Raw genomic sequence first — 27050 nt, forward strand, 5'->3', positions numbered from 1 at the left:
ATCTTACTGTTTTTTAGCTCTAGTATTGAATAGTTGTAGCTTATTTCTTACATATTTTCACTTTTACCACTAATGTGGTTCCATGTTGAATACACATGGGCAAAAATGAGGACAGTAAATTTGCATAGATTTTGTATTTTTTAACTTTGGGGGGGTCATTTAAGGGTTTATCCTGTCAGCCAACACATTCAAAACATTTCAGGAGCAATGCTTGATTTCTGCACTGCAAAAGAAGAAAGAAGGAATAAATGTTTATTTGTATTTTCGTTACCATGTATACAGTCATTTTTTTTCTCCTTAAAAAACGTTGTAGAATTTTTCTCAAACCATAAATGCATTTAATTTAAACGATTAAAGAAATCTAAAATCACAATAGGAATGAGAACAGACAGATCTTAAAAAAAAACATTTCAAGAATATTTTTTAACTCAAATAACCTTTACATTCTCCTCCCGTCCATTTTGTTCAATGTGAAGAATTTCGTGACTACACAGAGAACCTTCACTTTTTTAAAATACAATTATTGCTTGTAAAAGGATAGAATGTCAATAGTTCAAATTATAAAGTTACTAGTTTAGGCCTACCAAGAATTCTGAAGATGAAAATATATTCTAAAATACTGGACAATTAAATTTGATTGAATCTTTCATGCACATTTGAAAAATAAATGATTTTAGAAAAGACATCGATAAATGTTTGCACTTCTATTTTCAATTAAGAGTTAGATACAAAGAAAAGAAAAAACAATTGACATTTTTTAATTATTTATTTGTAATCACTGAAATGTGATTGTGAAAGGCCAGTAGAAACAGTTATTTTAGTAGGACGTAAGTATAGAAAAAACGACTCACAAGAAATTAACAACCTCCTACCAGCATTCACAACTGGAGTATTAAGTCGCTATGCTTCAATGCCACTTCCAGTCAGCAGAGGGCAGCAGAGGACACTAGTGTAAAGGTTCTATCAGCTAATTTTCAGCTCATCTCAAACTTGATAATTAACAAAAATTGTCAAAACAAATTACAAGGTGTTTAAAAAAAAAAAAAAAAAAAAGAAGGTACACAGTAAGGAAATCCGGATGTAAACATGGCATTGGACAGAGAACGTAACTCTGAACCATAGACGAAGGCAGAGTTAGTACAGCCCTGGTGGCTAGAGGAAGAAGTTAGGAATAAGATGTTGCTTTGTGTTTGACTTGCTGGTTAACATCACAACCGTGTGGACAATTACTATTTAAAAGAGATTACTTTGTTCACCTTCAACATATCTATATCCACTTTGTATCTATACGTCCATTGGAAACAACGGACCTACTCCTTTCAAATTCCTTGATTAGGTCTGTCTCTAGCTGTACCATTTACTTGAACTGTACCTAGTTGAAACATGTATATCACACCATTTCTCTCACAACTCCCCCTCGACCTCCTCTCTCACAGTGACTTTGGATGACAGGAGCACCATCAACTTGAAGTGCCCCTACTTTACCAACAGCTGCAAAGTTGGTTGATTGATTTAAAGAAGCAAATCGATTCCATTTGTGATGCGGAAGTGTCCACCCAGACAAATTCGACTGAGGATTCCGTCTACCGGTTGGTGTGGAACACAGGGGAACGGAGAACTTGATCTTACACATCGTACGTATGGGCTGACCACAATCCCACTTGTGATATCACAAATTGATTCAAAAAATAAGAAATAGGGGCCCTTTAAGGTGCTTGCACGCTTCCCCCAACGAACAGCAATAGCCAACATTGGCCGAAGTTGGCCAACAGTGATATGACAGTACGCCTTCATGAAACTTCATCCGACAACAGCCGCAACCAATAGGGAGGGTGCATTGGCTCAATAGACCCCTGACCCCCCTCAAATGTCTATGGGAAATAACATGGGGTTTTTGAATGATCGTACATAACAAACTCTGTAGGTGGCGAAGAAGTAAAAGCTGCATCACGTTTTGAACTTCACACATTTTCCATCTAGTTTCGACTGGCTTTTTAGATTGTCGGTGGAAAAAATGTGTAGGTCAAAACGTGACTCAGCTTTTACTTATTCGCCACCTACAGAGTTTGTTATGTACGATCATTCAAAAACCCCATGTTATTTCCCATAGACATTTGACAGAGGGAACCGGAGCCTCGGAGGCGGGACCTATTCTTCAGAGGTCTATATTGGTGTTTGTTCATTTTCATCGGGAGCAATATGCAAGCACCTGCAAATGTAACTCAATGCTGTAATCCCAGAAATAAGTCACCCTCTTCTCAGTTGAATCCCCCCCTACTACACTCACACATGACTGGGTCCCCTAACTTACTTAAAGGTGTAGAAATGGAGGATGGCTTCAAAGTCTTCGTATCAAGAGTTCTCCTCTCTCTCTCTTCTCCTCTCTTCTCTCTCTCTCTCTCTCCTCTATCTCTCTCTTCCTCTCTCTCTCTCTCTCTCTCTCTCTCCCTCTCCTCTCTCTCTCTCTCTCTCTCTCTCTCCTCTCTCTCTCTCTCTCTCTCTCTCCTCTCCTCTCTCTCTCTCTCTCTCTCTCTCTCTCTCTCTCTCTCTCTCTCTCTCTCTCTCTCTCTCTCTCTCACATGCCCGTCTACAAGCTGCAGGAGTGCTGCAAGCTGCAAGTGCAGGACAACAACAATAATGTACTTTACAGTGGGAGACAATGACACACATGGGCGGGGCTTCAGCCCCTAGAGCTAGGAGCGGTAGATGGTGAAACAAGTCAATCAGGGCAGGGTTTCTTTGCTCTGCTTACAGTAGGGTCGTTGGCACGAGGTGCGTTTCAAACACTTGCGTTAAATGTCCTGCAATTGTTTCATAACAGTTTCTGATTTTTCAATTTATATACACATATATATCCATCCGTCTCACTGCCACTTTAAGTGCAAAAACGTGTACAGCAAAAAAAAAAAGACAGCATTACAGTAGTATTTTTTTTTTTTTTTACAATGACACTGCATCCAGGCTGCCTTCGTTCCGACAACACCTCTCACGGAAGACACTGACCGGGTCGGGGGGGCTAAGCGAGGAACGCTGCGTAAAATCGGATCGCGGAAAAACCGGGAATACGTAGAAAAACACATCGATCGAATCGATCGGAACATCAACGACGACGACCACAAGGTTGTCGGCGCCGTACCCCCACCCCCCCCACCCACCCTGCACCCCTGTGGAGGAGGGGAGGGGTTGGGGGCCGCTACACCCTGACCAGGAAGCCCAGCCCCAGGGAGGCGGGGATGTGCAGGTTCTCCAGGCTGAGGGCGGAGGGCGTGTAGGGGAAGAGCACAGGGAAGGTGTGCTTGGTGTCCACCAGCAGCTGGGGCGCCTCGTTCCTCTCCTGGAGGTTACTCTGGAGGGAGGGAGGGAGGGAGGGAGGGAGGGAGGGGGCGGATGGAGGTCAGGAGGGACGCGAGCCGACGGGAGTGAGCTCAGATGGGACGCGGATAGACATACAGCCACAGAGGGACACACAGGCAGGCGGATGTACACAGACACACGGAGGGACAGACATACAGACAGACAGACGGACGGACGGACAAAACACTCACAGAGGGATACGCAGGCAGACACGCAGGCGGGCAGGCAGATGTAAACGGACACACACAGGGATAGGGATACAGGAAGAGGGATACACAGGAAGACACACAGGCAGACGGGAAGATGTAAGCAGACAGACACACAGAAATACATCCAGACAAACAGACTGACATACAGACAGACAGACAGACGGACAGACGGACAGACGGACAGACGGACAGACCTACCTGAATGTTTCGTATGAAGGAGACGGTGACCCGCTCTTCAAACTCGTTCAGCGGAGTGTACAGGTTCAGGATCTTCACAATCTGACACACAAAGAAACAAGAGCATTACTCTTCCTGTGTACCTGGTGCTCAGGTGTGTCCCACCTGTCTTACCTTCTCTTCCCATTGGACTGTATGCATGTGTACCTGGTGCTCAGGTGTGTCCCACCTGTCTTACCTTCTCTTCCCATTGGACTGTATGCATGTGTACCTGGTGCTCAGGTGTGTCCCACCTGTCTTACCTTCTCTTCCCATTGGACTGTATGCATGTGTACCTGGTGCTCAGGTGTGTCCCACCTGTCTTACCTTCCCTTCCCATTGGACTAGGTGTGTACCTGGTGCTCAGGTGCGTCTCACCTGCTGCATGGTGAGCGCGGTGCAGAGGGCGCAGATGGCCTCGGCGTCCTGGGACGTCTTCTTCTTGACCTGCAGCAGCTGGGCGGCCTGGATGATGGGCTCCAGCGTGGGCGCCGCCTTGCTCTGCTGCAGGTTGTTGGCCCGGAGCCACTCCTCCATCTGACTGATGTTGTACCTGGGGGCCGAGGGAGAGGGACGCATACGTGGAGCCATGACGAGGACATACTTCCTTAATGTATGAGGTGTATATAAAAAAAAGACGATCTGATTCTGATCCTAATTCCGTTTCCGATTGAATTTCGGAATCTGATTTTATCCTGATTCATAACCCGATCCTAATCTAGATCCCGATCCTAATTCAGCCCCTTATCCAGATTCAGATCCCGATCCAGATCCAGAACCTTAACCACATTCAGATCCCGATCCAAATCTGGATAAGTTTCTGAATTAGGATTAGGATCTGAATTAGGATCAGGATTGGGAATCCGGACCTGAAACCAGATTCAGATCCCCATCCCAATTCACAACCGAATCCCGATTCAGAGCCGGATCCAAATCCAAATCCCGATCCCCGACCCCACCGCCAACCCCGTAGCCCCCCTCCCTTACTGACCTGAGCTGCATGCCCGTGCTCCAGGAGCACACGTCCTTGCGCAGCAGCAGGTTGTTGAGGGTGAAGGCGTTGATGCAGTGGAACAGCTGCCGCACCACCTGGCTGACGATCTCGGGGTCCAGGCCGTGCTCGCCCATCACGCTGTGGAACTGCCCCAGCTGGCGGATCAGCGCGCCCAGGGTGTAGGTGCTGGGCCCGCTGCCGTCGTGGTCCATGCTGGACGAGCGGTTCCGGTAGCCCATGGGCTTTACCCCGGACAGGCTGGGGATGCTCTCGCTCTCCAGCATGGCCGACACTGGTGGAGGGGGGGGGGGGGGGGGGGGGGGCGGGGGGCGGAGGGAAGGAAGAAGGAGAGGTCAGCGTCGGTCCATGGGAGTCGTAGTGTTGAGGGCGTTGGTGATCACGTGAGCCACTGCTAATGGGTGAGCCGACGTTTCCCCACATTCAAGGAATTTTGAACCCAAACTATAGCCGTTTCTCAATTTGCGTTCTCGTGTGTTCTCGTGTACTTGTGTTCTCGGTAAACGTCATCAGTGGTAGCCCAAGCACTGTTCCAATTCCAAGTACGCGAGTACGCGAGTACTGTCGTAAAACCCGGAAGTGTTCTCGATGCGTTCTCGATGAGGCCGTTCTACCGAGGATGCATCGGAGGTGACTCGTGTGGACTTGGGACCGTTAAATATCCCAGAATGCATCATCGAGTCCGCTGCTGTTCCAATTGCAGGTGCGTACTCGCGTTCTCGGAAGTCTGTACTTGAAAGTCCGGACTTGCCAAGTACGTACTTCCAAGTCCGCGAGAACATAGTCCGCGTACTTGGTATTGAGAAACGGCTTATGTCTATCGGGACTAATGAAATCATTGACAGAACACTTTGGATGTGATGCTTTGGACCGTTGATGTCATCTCTTGATTTTTCTTGTAAACTGAGTTAATGTAGCAGACCACAGGTTTAAAAATATGCTTTTGGAACAGTACTGCCTTATGTTAGATAAATAGCCCAGTGTGACTGTTCCCCTTCTCTCCTCTACATACCCACAATGCATTGTTCTCTTCGACTCTAATCTGACTCTAGATGGATGCACCCTTTGCTTCCTTAACCTGTGGTTAGCACCTCATTCTCTACAAAACAAAACTGAACCTTTTCGATGCATGTTTTCGTCTCTGAACTCTCCAAAGCCCTGCATTAGAAACATCTACACATATCATTATGTACACCACGTCTGACACACACACACACACACACACACACACACACACACACACACACACACACACACACACACACACACACACACACACACACACACACACACACACACACACACACACACACACAACGTGGTTTGTTTCCCTTACAGATCTAAGGCTCTGGCATGGCACATTAATACATTTACATCGAGGGGATTTTGCTGACACTGTTATCCAAAGCGACCATTCATTCACACACCGACGGCGGAGTCAACCACGCAGGGCGACAGCCAGCTCGCCAGGAGCAAGTTAGGGTGGGGCGTCTCGCTCAGGGACACCTCCACGATCGGCTAGGAGGAGCCGGGGATCCAACCAGCGACCTTCCGGATACCAGTCAACCCCCACTCTACCTCCTGAGCTACGGTCGCCCTAATAATACGACATTACAGAAGGGTGACCCCAGAAGAGGTTTGCGGCGGCTGGCGGGGGCGTGGCACTCACCGATCATGGGCTGCATGATGCCCTCGGCCACCTTGATGAGCTGCTGGTAGATCTGGATGGAGAGGTCGCTCAGCACCTGCCGGTACTCGGCCAGGTCGAAGTTCTTCAGGCAGTGCTCGTTCTGCTTGGCCGTGTTCTGGGTCATGAACGCCTTGGGACGACAAACAACACGAGGTGAAGTCTTAACAAAAAACGTTGCAATCGACTCGTTGACTTCAAATCGTCGTTGGCAAAAGTCTAATGATTTCTATTGATCGAATGCGAATTAGGAGGAATAAACGTCAAACTAATTGAAGGATCATTGAATTGATTTCAATATTTCATTAGAAATAGAGAACGTTTTGGTGGAGACTTTTATCCAAAGAGTCTCAGGATAGGAGCTATCAGACAGGCTGAACTCTGAATCAGGCCAACATTGTCGTATTGTGTTAGCCCTGGAACCAGATGAATGACCCAAGGTTTATAAAAAAGAATTACTAGACTTTAGAAACTAAACAATGAATATATCGTTGATGTCCTCACCTCATCTCCACTGTATTGCTTCAGGCAGTGCAGCAGGCGGCTAGTGTTGGCCAGCCAGAAGGACACCATCTCAAAGTCGTTGACGTTTTTCTGCAGAGCGACGGATTAACGTTAAAAAACACACAAAGACTCCGGGACGCGATCACTGCAGAACACAGAGTGCAGCGACAGCTCTTTCAGAGCGGCGGCGGCGGCGGCGTTACCTTGAGGACCTTCTTGATGGCGTTGATGGTGGAGGTGAGCAGGGACTCCACCTTCTCGTCGTCGTTGACGTAGTCGGCGTGGCGGATGCACATGAACAGGATGTAGGCCGGCAGGCAGGGCACCGTCGCCGACACGGTGCTGGGTCGGATCTCTGGGGAGCGCACGTACGCACATTCCCAATTTACACAAAATATTGTCTTTCTGGGATACAAAGCTAGATGAAAATTTGACAAAGTCACAAAGCCAGAGTAATCTCTACGTGAAGTTCAACAACTTCTATTTAGCTTCTATTAAGACAAAGTATCATTCTTTCCAGCCCGTATTGTGATTTCTGACATGCAATGAACCAATATATTCCCTAACGAATGAATTCTTCTTTGGCCCTTCAAATTGCAATTTCAAGTAATTACAGTTTTTCTTTTTCTTTTTTCGGTTCGATGCTTTCAGAAATGGGTCTTACGCTGGCTGGTTTCTCACTTTGACAATCATCCTACACCCAAATTGCTCCATACTTTCCCTAAGTTGCTCTCTAAGGAACAGGTAGGTTAAGCCTCTCAGCTCAGCTGATCCCTAACTAGGTAGCATGAATCCGTCCAGGATGTTAACCCAGGACCTCTGTGAGTCAAAGGGCCCGGCACCCAGCCCGGTCCGTCCCCTGAACCGGGGCCCCTGAACCGACCCCTGCCCATGCCCCTGCCCCGGGTCCCGGCCTGAACCGGGCCCCTGCCCTGGGCACCTGAACCCGGTCTTACCGGCGATGAGGGCCTTGAGCAGCAGAGCCTCGTCCTCCTTGCAGTACTCCAGCATGCCCTCAAAGTCCTTCTCCCTGCGCTGCACCGTCACCTGGCGGCTGAGCTCGGGCCGGGACCGTGCTGACTCCACCGGCGTCACCGGGGAAACTGGAGAGGGGGCAGAGGTCACTGTTAGTGTGGAGGTCGTTGACAGCAGTGGTGTTTATTTTGATGGGGATAACTGAAATGACTCAATGGATCAGTAGAGGCACGGATAATGCAAATCGATACATAAATAAAATGGTTGTGATGAGATAAAAAGATGCAATAATAGATTATAATAATAGATTGTTGTAAAAATTTTGAAGAACAACACAATTATTACTTTTTCAAGTAATCGTTTCCATGGAAACAAATACCGTAGCCCGATCACCGTCTATAGATGAATCACGTACCCGTACGAACGTCATGCAGCGTGATTTCACGAGGAGGACCTCAGGATTCTAGTTAGCACAGCGATCGTTATCCCTTACCTTCCAGTTCCTGGATCTTCTTCATGTAGATCCTGAGCTGCTTCTTCAGCTTCCGTTCATTCTTCTCCAGCTTCTCCACCAGCTCCTTCAGGTCCTGCACCCCGAGAGAACACAGGCAGACGCACAACGCTTTGAGAACAGCTTCGGTCCGACTCTAAACAAGCACCTCATAGATGTTCAACGCAAGGACGGCCACGGGAAGAATGGTTACAACGTCGCCTACGAGATGCAGCCCGTAAGTCTTCAAAGCACAGACTAGGACAGAAGAGGATACACATGTTTTATGGAGACATAAGGCAGGGAGGAGTGCGTGGTGAGGTAACCAGCTGAGAAGGGAACAATGCAGAGTCTCCATATACCTTACACTGGGAGGAGACGGGGATAATAGCAGGCCAAGCCCGTATGCAAAGCAGTAACATCAGAACTATGTCACATCTTCCACAATAGCCTACATTATTCCACACAATGGACCGGAGCACAGGAAAACGTCACTTCAGACAGACATAATGTGTACCTCTACTATAGAAGTTTTAACAATCACATACTGCACACATTGTGTATATATGGTACATTTTTTGTAATTCTTGGTTCTTTGCACATATCTGTGCAACCAATTCCACTCTCATGTTTAAACATCATCAACCCCGCCTACAGAGTCCAAAGTTGAGGCGTTTGCCAATCAAATCATTTCACACACACACACACACACACACACACACACACCCCTCAAAACAAATCATCATCTATAGCTCATAAGACCGTCGTCTCCAGTGTCCCCATATCAGGCGTCCCAGAGCGACGCCCCTTCCCTTCGGTCGGGGACCCCAGACGACCGCCCCCCTCATCTCAAGCGGGTCAGAGCAGCAGAGCAGACGGGGGGGGGGGGGGGGGGGGGTCTCTCACCAGGTTGTCGTTGGTGAGCCGGGTGATCTCCTGCTGCACGCTGTACTCCACCTGGGCCTCGGGGGACAGCGACATGGTGTGGTTCAGCGCCTCCGTCTTCTTCTCCAGGTCGCCGCGCAGGACCTCGATCTGGGTGTGGAGCGCCTCCAGCTCGTCCTTATGCTGCCGGGACAGGCTCTGCACCTGGGCCTCCAGCACCCTGGGCGGGGGGGACGGATGAATGGGTGAATGGGTGAATGGGATGGACATGGATAGAGCAGACGTGGAGGGATGGATGGATGGATGATTGGACGGATGGTGTGATTGGATGGAGAAATGGACGGGTGGATGAGTGGGTGAATTGATTGAATGGGTGGGTGAATGAATGGATAGATGGATGAATGAGTGAATTGATTGAATGGGTGGGTGAATGAATGGATGGATGAATTGAATGAATGGGTGGGTGAATAAATGGATGGATGGATGGATGAATAAGTGGAGCAACGAATGAATGAACGAATGAATGAATGATGGCGAGTTATGACGTGGTGAAATTTGGACATTGGTGGATGGGTGGATGAAGGAATGATGACTTCATGAATATTATCACACCAAACTCAAAAGACATTTGGGGAACATTTCAGACACACAAAGACAGAGGAGTTTATCTCAATACTGCTCTCTAGGGATTTACACTCATTTACATTACATTTACACTCAAACGCACAAGTCACCAAACAAAGTGACCAAATGCATGCTGGGATGGTGGCAGTGGGGTACCAATACACAGCACACTTGACCTTCTCTTCACCACACTCACAGAGAGCAAAGTCGGGGGGAACAAGCCTCACCAAGTGTATGAGCTACATGCACAGCTCTTATTGTGACAGTCATGTGATATGAAGTGAGGTCATGGGTTGTGCCCTAATTCCCCCCCCCCCACACACCTTTCCCTATTACATCACCAGGTGTGACATTGATTAGCCACTACAAGCCGTTTCTGCGTCCAACACCATGGTGACATCACAAGTGGGAGCGTTCGACCATATGTCTGACTGATAGACCTACCCACTTGTGATGTCACTACAGGCTGTTTCTGCATCCAACACTAGAGTGACATCACTATAGTGGGTAGGTCTATCAGTCAGACATAGGATCGGACACTTCCCAGCGGACTGTTCCAAATGGAAATCAAATCCATACATCTGGGTGGACAGTCCCGCTTGTGATGTCACTATAGTGTTAGATGCAGAAACGGCTTGTAGTGACATCACAAGTGGGGAATGTCCGACCATTTGTGACTGATAGACCTACCAAGCTGACTGTACTGACTAAAAGTCTAATCTACCCATCATACATCTGGGTGGACAGTCCCACTTGTGACGTCACAAACGGGTCGATTTAGAAACGGCTTGTAATAGCACTCAGATTCTGCGTCACAGTGAGTCCACAAAGTGTACAGGGGCCCCAGTGCAGAGGTCCCAGGGAACACTCCTCTTCCTTATACTAACCAGGAAGTGACACACACATACACAGGGAGGAGGGAAAGGAATAAAACACAAAGAGGAGGAGAGGAAGGAGAGAGCAAGCAGAGCGAGAGAGACCTGGCTACTTCTTTCAGACCCTGGTAGGCCAGGCCCAGCTCCCCGTCTTCGTTCAAATGAGCCCAGTCCTCAGAGAAGCTGATGCCAGAGGGAGGAGGAGGCAAGCAGAGGAAAGCAGGCGGAGAAGAGACGAGGAAGGAAAGAAAACATCATGAAGGCCGGAGAAAATAGGCGAGAGATGACAGCAACAAAGTAGACACAGAGGAAGAAGGTTAGAAGTTATTGGAATGTTCTGATAGTTTCTCATTTGGATGGTAAAATTCCAAGCAAACTTAAATGCAAGCTATCTTTAAACCAAAGCTATGATGAATATTTAAAATAATCAAAGCCAAACAACGCTATTGCTAAAGAATCTTGTACTAAATGAGGATAGATCATATTAGGGATAATACTATACATTATTAAACTTGTACTTAAACCGCAAAACGATCAGTGTTTATAGCAAAATCCTTACAAAGAACTCCTCCCCCAGGTCTGTTTGACTTGATATTGATCAACATAGTCAAAATGAAACCCTATGGAGAAGCATGAAGTGGCAGCATGACGGTGAGGGACTACCTACCTCTTAGACTCTGACACCTCCTGGTAGGCGTTCAGCGCCTCCTCCTTATCTTTGGGAGGTTTCTTGTTGTTCTCCTCAGCCTTGATGCTGTTCTCCTTCTCAGAGACAATCTACGCAAACAACACAATGGTGTTGTCAAAAAGACATGGCGTGTTTCAAATTCCTGAATGAATAGATGAATTGGAGTAAGCATGGTTTTAATAAGACCCAGAGTTAGGGGTTGCATTCCTGCTCGGGTCACACATGCCAATTAATGTATACTCAAACATAGTTTAATAAATCCTAATAAACTCCATTCACAAACAATCCATAAATGTATATAACCTCACTACATAAATCCTGTTAAACTTACATGTCCATTTTGCTGTGGGCCACTGACTATCTGGGTCCTGAGCAGAAGCACCTCCTCCTTGCGAACATCCAGCTCCTCATTGGCCGCTTTCAGCTGGGTGAGCAGCAGCTTGTAGCTCTCCTGAAGCTCAGTGGACGAGCCGTCGTCCGAGACCCGGTCACCGACGGTCTTCCTCATCTCGTTCAGGTCGTTCTTCAGCTTCTTGTTCTCAGATTCCAGCTCTTGCCTCTGTAGAGGTTGGAGCGAAAATAGGACATAGACAGACACCGAGACATTTATATGTTAGGGGTGTCCTCAACGAAGACTCTGCATAGTCAAATCTTATTCGTCAGCCCAGATCATCGACAACCATTGTCCATGATCATTGATTCATATACAACATGAATCCCAACATACATACAATATATTTTCTATGTATATAGCTCAATAACGCCTCAGTGGTTGTGACTTTTGCAAGGTTTAAACACTTTAAAAAAATGATCGATTGGTATAAATATGTATTCATGTATATATAAATATAAATAGTGCCAAGTTAAGTGTGTATTTAAGAGACCCGACTGTACCTTCAAACTGTTGTAGGCCAGATCTGCAACCTCATCCTGGGACGTCAGGTTCCTTCGCTCTGTGACCTAAACATCAGCACACAGCGCAGTCAGGACCACGCCCCTGGATGCTAGCAAGGGGCCGGTATGCTAGCTACGATGGGAACTTAGATGTTCTTTAACATTTCTGCCTCGATGACTTAAAAGAGACGTGGCATGGGTGTTTCACTCCTAGCTGAAAGGTTAGGATTAGGGTCAGAACCCTAATGTCCACAGACCTAACCTACATGAAAAGAAAATCCCTGAAAGTTGCTCTGGTTAAAGCCATCTATTAAATGACTAAATAGAAGTACATAGGCAACACTCCTAATTCACAATGGCTTTGTTCTGGTGTGTTACGTGAGCCCTTGCCATCATAACGTTTTGTTACTGATCACGGGTACCGCGTTGCCACGGCGACCCCCCCTCCTCCCACCTTGCTCTTGGCGAGCTCCTCCATCTTGTCTATGTTGGCCTGCATCCTCTTCCTCTCCAGCTCCAGCTCCCGCACGCGCTTCTGCAGCTTCATGAAGATGCTGATGTCCATCGCGGCCTTCTCCACGCCCATTTCCTGGGGAGCCACAGATACAGTAAAAAACAAATAGCTGGAGCCAGATCAAAAATGAACAAACCCAAATGTAAACGTCCTCTGTTTCAAGCAATAATCACGGCTAAAGACTGAGAATACTGTATTGATCGACGATATAAAAAGACACACATGCATCGGTTATATTTTATACCAGTTAACCAGTTGACTGAGTGCAGATGTTATACTAGCGTGTGTTCACCTCCACCATCTGGATGGCGTCCTCCGCGTCTCCCACCTCCGAGGTGGAGATGGAGGGGTAGTTGGAGTCCGACTCCAGGCTGCTCACGTTGGACGGGTTCCTCCTGTGACCTCGCTGGAAATAAGTAACGTCTTACGTTATTTTATTATTATGAGAATGACACCCTAGTACTATTATTTTTGCATTCATATAATTATATTCTCTCCTTTCAGACTATACTACCTTATTGAGGTGGACTATCCTACCTTGTTGAGGTAGACTATCCTACCTGGGCATCACCTGTATTTGCCCTTATTTCCCGTCATGGACTTATAGTATCACACCCATCTAAGGATAAAAGCCACTTTCTACCTCATCTCACGTTACCTTGGTGAGAGCCACCTCCTCCTCCAGGTTGTCGAAGCGCTGCTCCATCCTGGAGAACTCCTTCAGGAGGTTCTGGTAGCGCAGTCTCTCCTGGTCCAGGTCCTTCTGGAGGTCCGTCTCCCTCTGGGAGGCGCTGCTCTCCTGGTCTGCACACACCGGGACATACGACGCGGTTACGCTGGGTTTATGGCGGTGATGGGTTCTGCCTGGCGGGTCCAGACCGGGGCATTTACACTGTCCAAGAGGCGGTGGACTCATCGCGTGATTCATCACGAAGCAGGTGTACCCATGGATAGAATGGGTCTTTGCGTGTTGGTGCCAAAATCACGATGAATGAATGAAGTAAATAAATGAATACAATTCAAAATGTGTGTTGTTTTCAGCCCCAAGAGAGACAAGCCGCAAACAACGGCCCCCTGGTCTCCCCCGAGGAGGGGAGGAAACCTGATACGATCTCCACCTCTCTCGCCCCACACCACACTCTCTCTCTCTCTCTCGAGAAAGAGAGAGAGAATTCCTCACTCCATCCTGGGGGACCAGAGAGCAGAGCGAGGAGCTAGGGATCAGAGCAAGGAGCTAGGGATCGGAGCGAGGAGCTAGGGGTTCACCTTCAGTGCTCTTTGAGTGCTGCAGGATCTTGTGGTTCATCGCCTCCTTATCGCTCTTCAACAGGGAGTTCTCCTTCTCCAACTCCTCCACTCGCTGCAGCAAACCAGGCAGAAATTAAGATTTTTCTGTCATATATTACATTATACAACATATAAAAGCAGGGCTAAACATAACATAGGTTTGTATTGATTCGTTTAAGCTCTGATTTGTTTTTTTATGTGTGTGCGCGTCTTATTTTCCCTTTTTAGCTGTAAATCAGATCCTGCCGTGGAATCCGCGGCCGCTGCAGTCAAGCGGATTGATTTTCAGGCCGTTGTCACGGTAACCAAAAAAAAAAAAAAACCCAGCCTGCCCCCGGCGCACCTGAACCCAAGTCTCGGCTCACCTGAGTCAGGACAAGCTTCTCGCTGCCGTGCTCCGCCTCCTGCCTCTGGTTCTGGTCATGTGACTCCTTGAGCTCCGCCCTCAGCCGGGCCAGCTCCTCCTGCAGGGAGGTCAGCTGGTTGCCGTCGCCGTGGCGAATGCGCACCTGCTCCAGCTCCTTCTGCAGCTTGGTGACCTCCAACCCCAGGCTGGTGTTGTTGGACAGCAGCTGCTCGTTCTGGGACTTGAGGTCCTTGGACTGAAAGGAGTGAACACTTCTAAATGATTATGTATATATTATATACTATTTTCAATAAACGGTTGGAATCTGGTACATGTCAATCCTTTGTTCGTATGACGCGTTGTTGACTTGCTACTGTACTACAAATACTTTTATTACTCATACTACTAATTAAAGTATTGAGGTTAAGTGTCATTTTGTAACTTCTTTATGAAAAGCAACTGAAATCCGTAGGTTACTTCAACATTTGCTACTAAGGTTTATCAAGGTGTTCATTGTGCATCGGAAAATCACGTCCCATGAAATCCATTGCAAGCGATTCAACGGGAGCAGTTCATTTTCCCTACCGGCTACACAGCCGAGCGGGGGGACCAACTTAATAAATGCACACGCAAGCTGTGAATTCATACATTTATCGAACACCCACATTCCACCACCTCAAAAAAGAACACATCAGCGTGACAATCGTTCTTCTGAGACACACCAAACACGAGAATAGACTCTGGCGTGACTCGGTTTAGCTCAGGAGGTAGAGTGGGTTGGCTCGGGAGGTTGCGACCCCCGACTCGTCGAGCTGTCCCGGAGCAAGGCCCCTAAACCCTAACTGCTCCAGACGAGCTGGCTGTCGTCTTGCATGGTTTACTCCGCAGTGCGTGTGTGAATGTGTGTATCAACCGTTGTACGTCGCTTTGGATAAAAAGCGTCTGCTAACTACCCTAAAAAATTGAATGTAAAATGAACGCTGCGTTTTTGCATAAATTAACCCTGAATCCCAACACCCAAGCCCGGCGTCCCTCCGTCCCTGCGTCACCTGGTCGTCCATCTTCCTCTGGAGCTGCACGATCTTGTTCTCCATGCCCGTGTTGAGCTTCTTGAGGTGCTGGGCCGAGCGGGCTTCGATCTTCAGCTGCTTGGTGAGCCGCTTGGCCCGCCTGCAGCGCACGGCGCACTGGATGGTGATGGCCGCGTCCCGCGCACGCCGGAACTTCTTCCTGGCCAGCCAGCCGCGCACGTTCTTCTGGATCACCATGGCCTTGTGGTGCAGGAGGAACTGGAGCGGACAGGGAGGGCGGGTGGAGAAGAGACAGATATGAGGAATGATAGGATGAAGGAGGACTTGTTTTAAAAAAGGTGCTATGTATAAGAATCAGGAGTTCCTTCTTGTAACTGGTCCCTTAGGGCCGGTGGAGACATAAGCAATCATAAACCAATGTTGGTTCTAATCCTAAATAACGTAAGTCAGTCAATAGGCTGCTCTACGCAACAGAGAGAGCCGGGAACTTTTTTTTTTTTTTTTTAAGTTAAATTACAACCTGTCGACATATTGTCCGTTTAAAGAGATTTCAGCATGTAGCAATCCTACTCGTTGTCCCTTAAACTTTTTAGGGATAGCACCCTTTAGAGTGCACCATCGTGATGTGTATCACATATTTAGTGACAACAATTTAGAGTGTATGTGTGTGTGTGTGTGTGTGTATTTTTTCATTTCAAGGGCTCTTTATTTTCAGAATATAGAAGTAGAACTAACTGAAGCCCTTCAGACTAAATTAGCACTATAGAAATACAACAGACTCCTAATGTACAGAGGAAGGCTGCGTGTTGCGTTTACCTCCTTGAAGATCATGCGGGTGTACATGCCCCGGGTGTAGGCCTGGATGGTCACCACTGCCCGTCTCACCCTCAGGAAGGCCCGTCTGTCCCTCACCATGCGGTACTGCTTCTGGCAGATGATGGCGGCACGCGTCAACCGCAGCTGCTCCGCATACCTGGGAGGAGAGGCCGGAGAGAGAGGGGGAGAGAGAGTGTGTTAGTGGGTGAGTGAGTGTTTGTATGTCTGTGTGATTGTGTGTGAGAGAGCTATTGTGAGATGAGGGAAATAGACGTGGTAAAAGAGTAAGATTGAGGATGAGGGACACACACACACTGTAAAGACCTTTTGAGTGCCTTGATAAAAGCACACACACCATGAACCCTCCATACCCCAGCACACACACCACGTAGTATGTGAATGGTTTCATGTGTGTGTGTGAGAGGACATTTTTCAGCTGTGTATATGAGAACATTTTACTAGTATACGTGAAAGCATTTCAGTAGTCCATGTAAAAGGTTTTAGTTTTTATGCAAGCTTTTCAGTTGTGTATGTGAGCGTATCATTTTTCAGTTGTTTGTGTGAGAGTGTTTCAGTTGTGGATTTAAAAGCTTTTCACTTGTATGTGTGTGAGGTTTTCAGTATAGTATGTGAATGAGTTTGGTTTCATATGTGTATGCGCATGCTAATTCTGAATAATGTCCCATACGGCCCCTCATACTCCATACCCCAGCACACACACACACACCATGAACCCTCCATACCCCAGCCAGAGATGTATGGTAACAAAGTAGAACTACTTCACTATTGTACTTAAGTACAAAAATTCTGTATCTGTACTTTACTGGAGTATTATTTGTTTCTCCTACTTCCACTTTTACTTCACTAAATATTTTTGATAAGTTTAATACTTTTACTACAATACATTTTTCATGTGCTGAATCGTTACTCTTTACAATTATAAAAATGTTATCCCATTGATTCCCATCATAAACAGCCCCCCTTTCCATTTCCGGCCAACAAGCAATGAGTCTTTCAACAGAAATCAATGGGATTTACAAAATGCGATAAAATAGCAATCAAACATGACAGAAACTGTATTTCGCTACGATACTTGATTTGGAACATCAACAAATACCACTAACCACTCGGTGAGTTGCACATTTCTGAAAACTAACATTTAGGGTTGTTTTAAGGACACGTCGCCAGCCATTCTGAAGCAGGCAAGGGCGATTCTAAATTAGCCAAATACCTGAGACAGGACCAATAGTCAAAATGTCGGTGTCAACCACTCTATTTCAACCTAGACAAACCAGAAAGGGGGCTCAATGTTCAAAATACCGGAATTGTCCTTTAACGTACCCATGTTTGTCACTTAGCCGTTTTCTTGGAATACCCCTCTGGCCTTTGAGATGTTTAGTTGTTTGTTTTTACATAAACACTTGTATGTGGCCTTTGACAGGTTTAAGACAGCTCTGTATGTATTCCTGTCCTTGTACTGCTGCTACAGCCAAAGGAATTGAGTGTCCTTCAGTTTAAATACTTAAACAATATGATATTCAAACTTTTGACTGCTTTCTTTAATATAAACATAACACAATACTTTTACTTTTACTTTCAGTACTTGAGTAGTACATTTTAAAATAAACTACTTGCAATACTCAAGTACAAAACATTTTGAATACTTTAGTACTTCCACTTAAGTGGGGTGTTTAAAGAACACTTTTACTTCTACTCAAGTCACTTTTTTTTTTTTCAGTACTTTTACATAAGTCTGGGTCTCTAGTACTTTATACATCTCTGACCTCAGCACACACACACACACACACACACACACAAGGGACCCTCCAGACCCCAGCACACACACACACCACGGACCCTCCATACCCCAGCACACACACACACACACACACACACACACACACACACACACACACACACACACACACACACACACACACACACACACACACACACACACACACACACACACACACACACACACACACACACACACACCACGGACCCTCCAGACCCCAGCACACACACACACACACCAGGGACCCTCCAGACCCCAGCACACACACACACACACCAGGGACCCTCCAGACCCCAGCACACACACACACACACACCACGAACCCTCCATACAGGCGGTCCTACTCCGGGGGTCTCACCTGCGGGCCAGGTAGCCCCGGCCGTAGCGCTGCAGCAGCACGGCGGAGCGGCGGACCTTGCGGTAGCGGAGCCGCTGCAGCCAGCCGCGCACCGTCTTCTGGATCTTGATGCACGCCGAGCGGAACTTGTCCGCCCGCAGCTTCTCCAGGTAGGCCACCTGCCCCGCCCGGAAGAAGATCTTCGTCTTACCGAACTGGAACTTGTCCTCGTCCTACGATTTGGACAGGACACAAGGAAACAAACTACCAAATCCATTTATAGCTCAAATGAAATAAGAGGTGGGATTCTCAGTAGGTAAATGTGGTTTATCACCTTCTTTTATACATGACCATGTGTAAATAAAAAAGGTTTTATTCTGGTTTTGTTAGTATCTATATTCTGTTGCTCTAGTTTGATTCGTGTTAGAAGGGTAAAATCCGCACAGAATCTATTTTGTGAACTCTCGATTACATATTTCAGGCACAAATACAAACAATAGACTCGGATGCTGTGAAGACATGGAACTTTTAAGCTTTTTACTTTTTTGCATTGCATTTGTTTACACATTGCCCTGGTTGCTGTTGTTGTTGGCTGGTTGTTGCTGGCTGGTGGTTGCTAAGGCAACGTGACAACAGACAATGCGTCAACTATAAATGCCTTCTGCTTGGCGGTCACGCGCATGCCTCAAAGTCACTATGGCGACTACAAATCTAACGTTAGAGACTCTATTGGTCGCTATTGGACTTTTATTGGTTGTGTGCTTCTTGATCGAGAGTAAAAGCGTTTATCTGCCTCCATTCACCTCATCTATCTGTATTCAAATAAAACGGATAATTCAATATAAATATAAATCAAAATAAGGCATTTGGTAGATTATGTTATCCACAGCGTCTTAAATCACTGGGAGTGCAAACTTTCTCAGAATGAATGGCCTGAGTAGGAATAGCACCCCTAACCTCGGCTAGTGTTAACGCCTTGCTCTTCAACCAGCTGAGCCATACCAAGTGTGTAGTACTCCTTCTAGCACTCTGTAGCACTCTGTAGTACCCTGTGTAGTACCGCACCTTGATCAGGGTCCCCAGCAGGTTTCGACACACAAGCTTCTTGTCTGAATTGGTCATGTCCGACCTCTTCATGAGCACCCGGTATCTGTTGAAGAAGTCTGGGTACGTCCATCTGTGGACACACAGGTTGGTTGTGACGCTCAACAACAACAGCAACAAAAAAGTGTATTTTGTGCACAATTTTCTTCCTCAACCTTGATCTGTATCGTGAACAAAAAGTAATGCAGTGAAACGGTTCTCAAGATTTCTCTCACTGTGCACGTCTGAAGATCAAAAGCTAGATCTCTTCCTCGCTAAATCAGTTTGCTCAGAGGAAGAAACGCGAGGCAAATATCGTCACAAACAGAAGTCGAAGCTACAGTGTTGACCGTGCTGGTCTCTTCATCCAACTCGAAGCGGAAGTAAATAATCCATGAACAAACAGACCAAACAAACAGACAGAAGCACAAACAAACTGAGGGCCATTAGGAATGAGAACACATTTAGACAAGGCTTCAGTAAAAGGATGGAGGATCACATTAGCACCGAAAATATCAGGGTTTCTTAAAACCCAGTTCATGGTCTTCCACGATGCTTACATCAAACCGGTTTTCAACGATACGCAGCCAGGGTTTCGGACCGGCAACCCCAGGATGGAAAGACAAACAGTCCAACAGCTCAGCGAAATGACTCCCTGACTCAGTTACCTCATTACGGCATTGGCAGTGAGGTTTACCCTAGAAGACCCCCCACCACTTGTGTAATGTGTGTACTGAGAACATGTGTGTGATAATCTACCTTGACGGGTAACCAGCAGCACTGATACGAATGGTCTCCAGGACTCCACATGCCCTCAGCTGTTGAACCGCTCGCTTAGAGTCAAACCTGGACAACAGAGAACAGATATATAAACACACAGACCCAGAGTCAAACCATACAACAACAAACAGATATACAAACACACAGAACCAGAGTCAAACCATACAACAGAGAACAGATATATAAACACACAGACCCAGAGTAAAATCTAGACAGCAGATATACAAACACACAGAACCAGAGTCCAACCTAGACAACAGATATACAAACACACAGAACCAGAGTCAAATCTAGACAGCAACAAACATAAACACACAGACCCATACAACAAAAAACTGATATTATCCACATACAGAACCAGAGTCAAACCTAGATGACAGAAAACAGATATATAAACACAGATCTAGACTCAAACCTGGACAACAACAAACAGATATATAAACAGATGCAGAGACCAACATACAACAAAAATAATATAGGAAAACTGAGAGACAGCATTAGAAATAGACAGACAAACTGAGAAACAAGACAGATAGACCGACAGACTGACAAACAAACAAACAAACAAACCAACACACAAACAGTCAAACAAATGTCACATCTCAGTGAGGGAGGAACACAGGTACAAACTCTAAAACCTTATTTTACCGTTTCTGTCCCTTGGGCATGGTGCTCACAGCAGCATGGAGCAGGAGGTGCGTGACTATCTGTGCTATTGGCAGAGATGCTGACTGTATGGATACTGAGTTAGGCCCCAGTTAGGACCCACATGTGACTCGAGGGCCCACCTTATCTAATAAACTAGACCTGAAGGAGCCCTTGTGCGGAGGAATGCACTGAAAAGGCACCCAGAAGAAGAACATGAACAAACGGATAACCACTAAGGAGGACGGACTGTGAGTCATTGTTTGTCTGTGATTATTGTTTCTATGAAATGACGATGACACCACCATTTCAAATGTATGAAGTAGTAGTGAAATATTGATTAATATATTATCACAGAATAATAATGATCACATCCAATGATGAATCATTAAAGCACAGAGTGCATTTAAAAAAAAAAGATACGTTCTTTTAATATAATATACACCTCTATATAATAGAAACCCTTGTTTTGTCACACACTGGATGGCTCCAACATAATTTAATCTGTTAAGGTAATTCACAGCGGGAGAAAATCACAGAGGTAAACAGTTGGTGGGTAACCAAGCACAACGTGTTTTCTGTTTGCCCTGCCATGTGCTTGGCCCTGGTAGTGAAGCGGTCTTCACCACACATTCACACAGCCTTTCTTTATAAACCAGCAGTTGCTGTTCCGAGAAAAAGGAGGAGTCGTAGTGGAGAAATTGTTCCGTACAGAAAACACCACTTTGCTAGGCGACGCAACGCAGCAGCAAGGGCTGTGATTGGTCCGCTCACTAAAACCCGACGCAGAACCAAAACCGGTTCACGACTCTGCTGACGTGGAACCATAACTGAGCCTTTACTTAAGAGCGGTGGACTCACACGAAGGACATCTTCTCGTCGTTGGGCTTGATGCAACGCACGTAGTGAGGCGTCGTGGCGTTCAGCGTCTCCATCAGGAGCTGGAGAGAGCTCCGGAACTAGTGGGGGAGTGGAGTGAGAGACGGATGAGCGCTGCAGACAAATAACTAGCATCACTGAAAAATCTAAACAGGACAGGCCTTTAAAGGTGACATATTATACGTTTTGAAAATCGGCCTCTTCTGACATCACAAGTGGGCGTGTCCACCTAGATGTGTGCTGGATTGATCAGTCTACCAGCCTACCCAGTGGACTGTAGCAAACGTTGCTCATCTATCCGTCATACATTTAGGTGGACACGCCCACTTGTGATGTCAGAAGAGGCAGATTTTCAAAACGGCTTGTAACGGCTAATCACACGCACACCTGGTGGTATAATATGTCACCTTTAAGACCATTAAAATAACATCAATTTCAATAAAAGGCAATCTTTGTATGTCCAACAACGCTCCCTAGAATACTCAACGACGTGAACCAGCTTAACGAAAAAAGAATGCTTGCTGCAAGTTTCCATTGGGTCGTAACCCATGGGGATATGGGGTGCACTTTCTAATCCAAATTCGACTTTAGTTTGAATTCAAGCCGATATAGGGGATTCACTTACTTTTGAAAAAGATAAATGTATAATAAAAGCATAGTAGTTTAACCTGGATCTAAAGTATAGCGTTGACGCACAACTCAAATGTTGTGGAGGTTTGAGCTAGATAGATGGTAGGGGTCTACCTGGTGGCCCACGGTCTTCCTGTGCTCCTTGTTGGCGGCCTTTGGGACGGTCTTGGCGGACCTCACGTTGATCCTGGAGGTTTTACTGCCGGGTGTGGAAGAGCCAGACTCCTTCTTCTCCAGGAACAGATCTGCCACCATCTGGAACTACTCAGCACCATACATATACATACGATTAGACCAATCAAGTGCAGATATATATGAATACTTAGGTCAGGTTGTAAATTCTGCATCAAAAGGAGGACACAGTTATATTCCGGACAACGTATTTGAGCTGGTTTGCATGCAGAGGTTAGGTTGTCTACACTGAAATACTGATGATAATAATATAGTGGAACATACTGTCATGGGTTCAATCCTTCATTACGTGCACAAACATCTAATAAGCATCTAATCATCTAATAAACAGTTGCATGTGGAATTTAGTTAATCTATGATTAACGGGAAATTGTGCCTGCAGTGCTCATAAATCCACTAGCCAATGCCGCTGTGATCAACTAGAAAGTAAATCCTGGCCGAGTGGAGCCAAGGTTAGATAGCTGATCCCACTGAATGAGACGGTAAGCCCAAGACTGGATCTTTTAATTAGTTTCACGATAGATAACAGAGCCAGCCTGACGTCTTCAGCTTTGATCCACAGCTTTCATTTACTGTGAACCTAACTCATCATGCACAGTATGCTGGACCTGATCTTAGAGGTTAAAATCATGTAGAATCTACTGGACATGTTCCTATTGGTTGAAAACAGGCAGAAGTATACTGGACTTGTCACTATGGGTTCAAATCATGCAGAATCTACTGGACATGTTCCTATTGGTAGAAGTATACTTGGCATGTTCCTATTGGTTAAAAACAGGAAGAATCGACTGGATGTTCCTATCCACACACACACACACTTTTTGAAAGTTGATATTTCTTACCTTACTAGCTTTTAGGATATTGATCTGTTCCTCGTACACAGTGTCTCTGTTCTTCTCCAGGAAGCCCTCACACTGGTACTCCACCTGACACGACAACAGCCAACACACAACAACCATGGGATTAAGCTTCTGGGGGCATGAATGTGAGGAGTCTCCGGTTACCTAGAGTCTAGACGACTCATGGATGAAACCATCAGATGTTTCAGCTTTCAAAAAAATGGACACAAATTAAAACAAAACTAAATCACATAAAATAGCCTGGTATGTGATATTTCATATAAACACAGTTAGCTTAATTCATTCTACACAATGTGCTTATCAGGTGCTTTTATCCAAATGGATCAGCAGTGAATGCAAATATGTCTGAAAATATTTAAGGAGCAGGTTACGTGTCAAGCCATCTCGCTCCAGCCCTACAGGCCCTACAAGACACCTGGTACATTTCTGCCGAGTGCCACACCCCTAGACCCAAGTCCGCCCTGCCTGTGTTTCGTGTTCACCATCGGGAGGTGAACTCTGACCTTGTCTGCGAAGTGGATGATGATGAAGGAGGTGTTGGACATGCGTGGCTTCTGGAAGTGAGCGCTGCCTGAGTGCTTCCCGTACAGCTTCTGGCACCAGTTCTCATCCGTCCCCTTGGGCACCTGGAACAGATATACAATACATACATACATCATTATAGAAAAAAAACGAAAATAATGCAACTCAAGCAGGAAGCTAAATTTGTATGCTCCTGTACACAAAATAATAATTATGTAATGTACTGTCTTCATAATTAGCTATCACTCAAAAAGGACGACGTATGAGGAGATTGGTTGTAGTGCGAACCTTATTGTAATCCAGATAAAACATCCAACCCACCACCACTGTAAACAGCTTTTAATGTGTACAGGAGTTAAATGATTGAAATGGATATGAATCATTACAGAATTCAGATCTACCTCCCAGTGACAAAATTGTTCCTTTGCCGTACTATTTGGATCCTCACTAATGTTGTAAGGGCCTACGGACATCATGAGCACAAACCCCGTGATTTGGGCTGCCGCTGGTGTATATATATATATATATATATATATATATATATATATATATATATATATATATATACACACACACACACACACACACACACACACACACACACACACACACACACACACACACACACACACACACACACACACACACACACACACACACACAGGGGTGCACATAACTGGTACGCAAGTACGCATGCGCGCCCATAATCAGCGACTTGTGCCACTACCACGCTTTTGCGTAACTCACCGTCAGGTCATCAAAACAAAACTACACGTGTATCTTGTACTACACGTGTATCTTGTACTACTGCGTTTCACACCTGCAAAAAAAAAAAGGCAAACGGAGCCGGAGCGCTGTGTGCGCTGTGCACCGCGCGCACACTGGAGAACTACGCAAAAACAGCTGATCGCAACGTCCGTTACTGTGAGACATCCTATCGCTCCGTGGCAGTGACGGACTGGACCCCCTCCCCCGACCGCAACCAAACACTCCATCCCTCCCCCCGTCAACAATTCCACCTGCGGTGGAATCTCCTTTGTGAAACTGGGTACGTTTCATAACATCCGATAATATTAAAACAATGGTACGTGTGGAGTGCGTACCGAACACCATCTCCTGATACTCACCTGAGTAACTCACTAAAAAAGTTATGTGCACCCCTGTATATATATATATAGATATAGATAGATTGATATATAAGACCTGAAACAGCAATATAGTCTGAAAATCTGAATCTTCTGAGTCTGTCACTTAGACTTTGAACTTGGACATAAAAATCCCACTTATAATTACCAATTGTGAGTGCAAATAAAATAAGAACGGGTTGGGAGGGGGAGGGAACGGGAGGGAAGAATCCTCAAACTAATAGGACATATTGTGGAGGGAGGCCTACTCTGCACTCCTCGTCCAGGAGGTCCAGGATGCCCAGCTTGGCCTCGATCAGGTCTATGCATGGCTGGTTGTCATAGAAGTCTATCAGGGTCCAGGGGATCTGCTCCTTCATGTACTCCTCCTGCTCTAGCTTGAACACGTGCTGCGGGAACAACAGGAGTACACTGAAACAACAACATCTATACATGGCATTGTGGAGGACAACTCCTAAAAGGACAATTATTTCATTGGTTAACCGTAAGATAAGGTTGTACTTAATTTTTTTTATTAATCCCAGACAGGAAATGTGGATATTACAGCAGAAAGTACAGGACAGTTTGAGATTTTAAAAAATGCCGAAATGTACACAGAAAACATATCTATATAGACATTAGTGTAATAGAATTGTAGGTGCAATAACAATTTTAAACATTGTCAACAGTAAGGTGAAGTTGCTCCTTGGTTGGTGGTGAGATGGCTCACCGAGTTGAACTGTTGCTGCAGCTTCTCGTTTGCGTAGTTGATGCAGAACTGCTCAAAACTGTTGATCTCAAATGTCTCGAACCTTGGATAAAGAGCAGAAGTCACATTGAGAAGCTTTGTAATGTGCAAGAGGTGGTATCTGACCTCATCGTCATCTAGGGCTCGTATTACCTCTTCAGCCTTCTGATTATGCCTCAGACTAAAACATTGACCTTGACCATTGGCGCTGTAATACCGTAGGTGACAAACCACAAACGACTCTTTGTATCTCAGTCGGTAGCGCATGGCATTATGCAGGGTTTGATTCTCAGTCGGGACCTCCATGGTAAAGAATATATATAAACTCACTGTATTGATCGACGCAATGGATAAAAACGTCTATTACCAAAGTATATTATCAGAATTAACATCTCTCTTCTAAGCACCTTCATCTGCCATACATCAAACCATAGGAGAACATCAAACCACCGCGATCAAAATTGGATTAATCGCACAGCCCTAACATATATATATGCTGCATATTTCATAGGAGGCGTTTACCCGTAGATGTCCAGCACGCCGATGAAGGAGCGCTGCTTGGAGGTGGTGTGCAGCGCCTTGTTGACGTGCTCCACGATCCAGTCGAACATGTGCGCGTAGATGTGCTTGGCCAGCGCGTCGCGGGCGTTGCTGGCCTGCTTGCAGGACATGTTCTTCACGTAGGTCTCTGACGCCGTCACCAGCTTCCGGTGGCACAGCCAGTGCTCCATCTGCTCCAGCTCCACGCCCAGCAGGCGGCAGAAGTGCCTCAGGTGGCAGTCTTCCCCCTGGGGGGGCAGGAGACGAAACATTGAGTGTCGATTCAATGTTCTTTGATTTCATGAATTTGATAAGCGATCGATGGGATTTATTGAGCGATTAACAATGGGATTGTTTGATGCATCTTGCTGACAGGGGGATTGTTTGATCAACTGACGATGGGCTTTTAGGATCTATCAAACATGGGATTTCAGGACCTGGTTAGAACGGGATTCTAACATCGTTAGGCTTTGGCTTGAATTCATGAATACACTTAAGTGGATTT

General features: G+C 46.1%; 1 protein-coding gene across 1 annotated transcript in view; it reads right to left on the reverse strand.

Moving 5' to 3' along the window:
- Positions 1-2696: 2696 nt before the first annotated feature.
- The window catches only part of myo5b (myosin VB), a 37652-nt gene continuing 13298 nt past the window's right edge, over positions 2697-27050 (reverse strand). Inside the window, exons 10-39 of the mRNA XM_084486972.1 lie at positions 26528-26793; positions 25988-26069; positions 25527-25667; positions 24115-24237; positions 23594-23677; positions 22674-22820; positions 21912-22009; positions 20385-20471; positions 19608-19719; positions 18564-18775; positions 16408-16564; positions 15610-15849; positions 14580-14816; positions 14194-14287; positions 13586-13731; positions 13220-13333; positions 12868-13002; positions 12414-12479; positions 11851-12078; positions 11499-11608; positions 9354-9552; positions 8451-8544; positions 7939-8085; positions 7186-7337; positions 6983-7072; positions 6461-6611; positions 4771-5065; positions 4158-4332; positions 3762-3842; positions 2697-3346 (exon numbers count right to left, since the gene is read on the reverse strand). Coding sequence (XP_084343098.1) covers positions 3194-3346; positions 3762-3842; positions 4158-4332; positions 4771-5065; positions 6461-6611; positions 6983-7072; positions 7186-7337; positions 7939-8085; positions 8451-8544; positions 9354-9552; positions 11499-11608; positions 11851-12078; positions 12414-12479; positions 12868-13002; positions 13220-13333; positions 13586-13731; positions 14194-14287; positions 14580-14816; positions 15610-15849; positions 16408-16564; positions 18564-18775; positions 19608-19719; positions 20385-20471; positions 21912-22009; positions 22674-22820; positions 23594-23677; positions 24115-24237; positions 25527-25667; positions 25988-26069; positions 26528-26793 — 4416 coding nt within the window. The 3' untranslated portion in view covers positions 2697-3193. The remainder of the gene's footprint in view (positions 3347-3761; positions 3843-4157; positions 4333-4770; positions 5066-6460; positions 6612-6982; positions 7073-7185; positions 7338-7938; positions 8086-8450; positions 8545-9353; positions 9553-11498; positions 11609-11850; positions 12079-12413; positions 12480-12867; positions 13003-13219; positions 13334-13585; positions 13732-14193; positions 14288-14579; positions 14817-15609; positions 15850-16407; positions 16565-18563; positions 18776-19607; positions 19720-20384; positions 20472-21911; positions 22010-22673; positions 22821-23593; positions 23678-24114; positions 24238-25526; positions 25668-25987; positions 26070-26527; positions 26794-27050) is intronic.

Source organism: Micromesistius poutassou (assembly GCF_964030765.1).
Source record: "Micromesistius poutassou genome assembly, chromosome: 22".
NCBI lineage: Eukaryota > Metazoa > Chordata > Actinopteri > Gadiformes > Gadidae > Micromesistius > Micromesistius poutassou.